The sequence below is a fragment of the Equus caballus genome, chromosome 21 (genome assembly GCF_041296265.1).
Source record: "Equus caballus isolate H_3958 breed thoroughbred chromosome 21, TB-T2T, whole genome shotgun sequence".
Taxonomy (NCBI): Eukaryota; Metazoa; Chordata; class Mammalia; order Perissodactyla; family Equidae; genus Equus; species Equus caballus.
Window position 1 is genome coordinate 41,356,230 of NC_091704.1, and position 6,000 is coordinate 41,362,229.

General features: G+C 36.0%; 1 protein-coding gene across 3 annotated transcripts in view; it reads left to right on the plus strand.

Moving 5' to 3' along the window:
* The window catches only part of C9 (complement C9), a 46,012-nt gene extending 40,350 nt beyond the window's left edge, over window positions 1–5,662 (plus strand). For 2 of the 3 annotated variants that reach the window (XM_070245823.1, XM_070245824.1), the window contains exons 11-12: window positions 1,705–1,933; window positions 4,683–5,662. In XM_070245823.1, coding sequence (XP_070101924.1) covers window positions 1,705–1,932 — 228 coding nt within the window. In that variant the 3' untranslated portion in view covers window position 1,933; window positions 4,683–5,662. The remainder of the gene's footprint in view (window positions 1–1,704; window positions 1,934–4,682) is intronic. The other variant, NM_001081950.2, reaches the window with a different exon arrangement.
* The last annotated feature ends 338 nt before the right edge of the window (window positions 5,663–6,000 follow it).

Consider the following 6,000-nt stretch of genomic DNA (forward strand, 5'->3'; position numbering starts at 1 on the left):
AACCCAAAGCACAACTTGTTTACCTTTGTTGTCCCTGAATTCCCACCTTTTTTCCCCAGTCCAGTAATGTGCTCTTCTGCTTCTTAGCCTCTTGACTGCCTCTTCCTGAATTAGGAAATGCGTCAAGGGGACTGGTGGCCCAAAAATACCAGGCTCACCTCAATGAATTTCCATCTCCTCCCGGATCATAGCCTGGTCATTCTTTATTACCTGGTTAGCTCTCCAGGGCTGTCATGCACATTTTTAATTTTGGTCCAACTTTTCTCATTATGCTCAGAAGAAGGATTAGTTGACATTATTTAATTGTTATTAAGTTCCTGTCTTTTGCAGGAATTTGTGGTATATTTTTATCTCCTCTTTCTTGAGTCCTTAGATTCCAATTTCTTTTAAATTTTGTGGTCTCTTATTTCAAAGTGCTATTCTACCAAAGGCCCTCGATTTCTAACAACTTATTTACTCAAACAGTTCTTTATAGTCACACAGTTGAATTTATCTAAATTACAAGGATATATGAGGCAAGTTTTCTAAATGTATTATGGTCCCTCCACTAAAAAACTTTTTGAATTCTGCATTGTATGACTGAAATACTCTTCTTTCTGCCTTAACACCTTCAAATCTCAGTTTAATAGTCATTTTCTTAGAAAAGCCTTTCCAAGCTTTCCTGACTCAGTTCTAGCAACTATGTATCTTGCTCCAGGAATTTGTGTGCAAAATAAATCATTTTACTTCATTTTCTTTAAGTCTAATTAAATTTGACTTTGAGATCCCACCCCTTCAAGTTGCTGGAAAATTTATCCTTCATTTATGTGTTGGATGGGATTCAGGGAGATCTTTCCTCATTGTCTAAATTAGTATGAGAATCCTGATGCTTCTTTCTGGGAAATGGGGATATGATACATGTAAGAATTTAGTCCGTTGCGGTCACCCTGATAACCTCGTTGTTCAAGCTCACTTGTTCACTAGGAGTCAAGTGGTTCCAAGCCTTCCATGCCAAGATGGTGCATGAGAATCATTGATAGAACTGGAGCCCTGGTCCTTGATATCCAGCTTCCCTAGAGGCAGCCCACAGGGCTTGTGACTTCCCAAAATAGCTGCTAAAGATTTAGTTATGGTTTCTTGCTACTTGCAGTACATACTCATTCTGTCCCCTTCCCTGGTCTGGAGGAATACCTCCCTCCGTGGCGTTCTACCCACACTCCTCCCAGCGAAAATGTTTCAATGAATTTAGGCTTTTAGAGAAAAAAGCTAATAAAAAGTTTGCCTTCAGGGGCATTCTGGACCTGGCCTTGCACACAAACCTCCTTTTAGACAAGAGATGGCAAGCACCTGGCTACCTTCTGGAAGAGGGGAGGAGGGAAGAAGGCAGCAGAAACAACTCACAATAAGTATGTCAATAAATTATCCTGCCAAAAGTTTAAATCCACGATTGCTCAATTTTGAAACATGTATACCCGTCCTTTGTAGCACTATCAAAGTTTCCATTTTAAGTTTGTCTGTAAGATTATTTAGTATCAGTCTTCTTACCTGCATAATGTGATCTTCATGAGATCTCTAGTACAGTCTTAAAAGCTAACATCATATCTGGCAACAACATTCAATACACCTTTGTTGAATTAATGAACCAATAAATAAATAAAGTGAAGATGTTCCACAAGTTCCATCAGTAGAAAAAGACCTCAAATTAAATGTTTTGCTTTCTTGCAGCTGTCTCCTATATATAATCTGATTCCAGTGAAAATGAAAGACGCACACCAAAAGAAACAAAATTTGGAAAGAGCCATTGAAGATTATATCAATGAATTCAGTGTAAGAAAATGCCATCCTTGCCAAAATGGAGGTACAGTGATTCAGATGGACGGACAATGTTTGTGCTCTTGCCCAATCGCATTTGAGGGAATTGCCTGTGAAACCGGAAAGAAAAAGATCTCTTAAGGTGAGAACAACTTATTTGAAATTATTAAGAACAAAAATGTGCATTCTGGGATTATTTAATTTAAAAACTAGTTCTTGAATTAATTTGTCCTAAACAGCTAGATTATCTATGTAAACAGAGAATAAAAATGGGATGAATAGTGAAAATGGACAAATCAGTTTTTACGTGTCATTTAGCATGCAGTTTTAACACTTCTATGTTTATATTTAAACAAAATTATAAGCAAATATTAAATTGTAATGATTGTATTACTTTTAAATTATCAAAATGTTCATATAAAGAGAAAAGTTTACAGAATATAACAAACATCCAGCTACTCATCATCCAGAATTAACAAATGCTAAACACATGTATACCAAATATACTTTATATATCCATATATAGTACACAGACTGTGTATGTGTGTGTGTGCATACATATACATATGCTTAAATACTTCAGAGCCCCTTTATAAGAAAGACAATTACTGATACTTTGCATTACATCCTCTTCCTCCAAAGCCCGGGTGCCACTCCTCTCTCCCACACACCTCAGACACATCACTTTCATTGTTAGTGTGCATCCCACCAGTCCATATTTTTGTACTTGTACTAAATATATAAGTACAAAAAATAAATCGATGTTGTTTTAGATGTTTTTAAAATTTACGTGAATGATATTTACTGAATTTTAATTTTGCGATTTTATCTTTACTAGTGTTTCAGAAAACTGAGATTCTGCAGTTTTAAGCTAATCATCTGAAATCATATTTTGCTTTTTACGAGGAAGAGTGACTTTAGCCTTATTTCTGAGACTAAGAGGATCTGCTTAGTCTTTCATTCTGGTAGAATTAAGTAGAATCCTAATAGATAAATGAGATTAGCTCAAGTGTTAATTATCACAAGATTAACTAGTAAGGTTAATTTCCTATAGAAATCATAGCTTACATTTTTGATTGAACAGTTTTCTACAACAAAATTTCTGAGACAATCATGTAGTTTCCTCAAATAAGGACTCAGCCTCGGTTTTATCATTCAATCATAATTTCAACTCTTACAACAAAAATTTTAATATTACAAGAATGTCTTTTGCCCTCTCAGCAAACACACTTAGAAACTCAGCAATATGGTAACAATATGCATGGTAGAATTTGTCTTCAATATTGGGATAATTGACTTAGAAATATATGCTCCTCTAGCTCACATCTCATCTATCTAAAGTGTCGCTCTAATGATTTCTATTCCAAAAAGCATTTGCATGCTCCAAAACTCCCTGCTGTTGGCACTCAGCACCCCTGTTTTCTACCCATCTCTCTCTACGTGGAATATTCAGCAACATTCTCTGTGATTTCATCAGCTCTAACTTCGAATTTTCCAGTTCTGTTTTTTCAGGTACATATAGTCTACCCTTTAACCAATCTATTGAGAATTTTTAAAAAATTATTTTTCTAAAATTTCTATTTGGTTCTTTCTCAAGTCTGTTATTTTTATTTCCTAGCCTACTGGATTTTTTTCCCCTACTTTTATCTCTTTGAATATGTTAAGCATGTTCATATGGAAGTCCCTCTCAGATTGCTCCAGAATATACAGTTTCGGCACTATAATTCTTTGTCTGTTTAGTCTGCTTACTCATTCTCGTGGCATTTTTTCTTCCTTGAGTACTTAGTAATTTTTGTAAGTAGACCACAGCATTGGTCTTTAGCAGAAATTCTTTCCCGTGGGAACTCTGTTGACTCTGGGTAGTGAAGGTATTTCTAGGGTTAGTTTACTTCTTGGGAGGCCTTGCTGTTTTCATCCATTTGCACCCAGTTTTTTATGTAAATTTCTTGATTCAGGTTCCACATTCTGTGTTTCATGGATAATGGAAATCAAATTCTCTCCTTCTATATATATAGCATTTTTGAGGCCACTAGTATCTTCTGGTTGACTTGTCGTACCTGACCAATGATGGGCCACCAGTTCCTCGCTGAGACACTAGACCATGTGAAATCTTTCTTGTTGAATCTTTCCCTTAAGGAAGTTCTTAGAGGCATCCAATTTTCTTCAGAATGTTCAGTTTCAGCTTCCCACTTAAACTGGGCCTACCCCCATCATGAGGTTGAAAACCTTAGCACATCATCTTTCTTTTTACGTACTATTTACTTAAAGTGGAATGCACTCTGACTTTCTCTTCCCTCAACCAATTCAACCTCACTCTCCTTCATTCACCTTCTCTGTTTCTACTCCTTCTAGACCAGTGGTTCTCACCCTAGTTGCTCATTATATTTACCTGGTTAGATTTTTTTTAAAAGGACAAAATCAAAAATAAAACAAAACAGATTATCTCAAGTCAATAAAACCAGAACCTTTGTCGTGGATCCTGCCTGGGCATGGTTCTTTTTCTCTTTTCTTTCTCTCTTTTTAATCCTCTGGTTATTCTAATCTACACCCAGAGTTGAAAATTTCTATTCTGGACTCAGGCTAATTAACATCTCTTTAGTGAAATCTCCTCCAATTTCTATAGGAATCAGTTCTCTCTCTATGCTCCCTGAACACTTTTCCCTCTGCTCTTCTAGTACTGATCGCATTTACTCTCCCTACACAAGACAAATATCCCCTCTAGTTTGGAAATGTGTCTTATATCTTAAACCTCATTCTATTCCCAGCACCTAGACAGTATCTGGCACATGGCGGTGCAACAGGATAAGGCAATGAATAAATGGATAGGTGGATGAACTCAAAGTTGAAGTCCTATCAATCACTAAAACTTGATAATCTTTTGTTTTCTCTAGGATGGCCAGACCAGAAAAACAGAGCTGTTGCTTCCCTGGGATTGTATGGAAAGAAAAACATCAGGACCTTCCAAGTTAAGACCCTGCCCTTGGAGATAATTCTTGCTGCCAAATGAAAAGCAATAAGCTTCGTGAAAATCCTGCCAATGTCTGAAGTCTCCTCTCTCTTAGATCCACAATGCTTCTTTTCCTCCTTGAACTTCTATGATGTTTCCATTTTTTAATTCCCTAATAAGGAGCGTCAGCGCTGAAATATGCCAGGACTGCTTTCTCCCACAGGCAATGCCAATCTCTTGCTAACAAAACAAAATTAAGTTTAAAAGAGGATGTTGGTTAAAAACACTTTAAAGTAATTACCAAAGTGCTTTGTATGGTTAATATCTTCTGCCAATTCCATTACCACGAGTCTGTGCCATTTGCTTTCTCTCTTGTTTACATAGTTGTGTCTTGTTTGGTCATTTTGTTGACACGGGCATGCATTCATTGGGCAAGTAACTACCGGGCACCCACCACAGGCACAGCACTCTGCTCATTAGTCTTAGCTCTCCACTTTAGCTCTACGTCTCCAAGGGAAAAACCATTTTGTATTTGTAACCAAGATGTATTAGGTTAAATCATGTGAAATTGCCTCTATTCAGTCATATTTAACCACCACAACAAAAAAACCAGCAATTTCATATGATCCAACTTAATATCTAGCTTTATGAATTGTATAAGGGAGGCTACCCACATAAGAAGATGATTAACTGGCTGCACAATTTTATCCATTAGATAGTATAGTACTTAAGACCTGAGAGCTTTTGAAAAGGTCTGAGAACCCTATAAAAAGAAAATAAAAGGAAAAAAAGGGGCCAAAACACAAAGGGAAAAATGCAAAATCAAAATTAACAAATGTTTAATTAAATGTCAACATGTGTCAAGTCAGCTTCATTCATTGTTATTCTTATTATTAATAAACATTTGATGCATTTATGAATACATTTAAGTGTTTTTCTCACTTTGCAGAAATTTTCAAGAATGCACATGAATGCTGAGAAATCACAGTAAATAAATTACTTATTAGCAATTAAATTCAAAAGCACAATTTTAAAAATAATTTTCAAGTTTATTTTTAACAGCAAAGAACAAGATTATTGGATATCAGATGCATTTTAAAGTATGATATGGAAATGGTGCTCTAAAAATAAAAGTGCCAGGTCATTTAGGATATTAAAATAGCCCTGGGAGCTCAAGAGAATTCCTGTTCCCTGCGCCCAGAAGTCTGGGTGAATCAGAAAGAACTAGGATTTGTTAAATGCATACAAATACTGAACTCTAC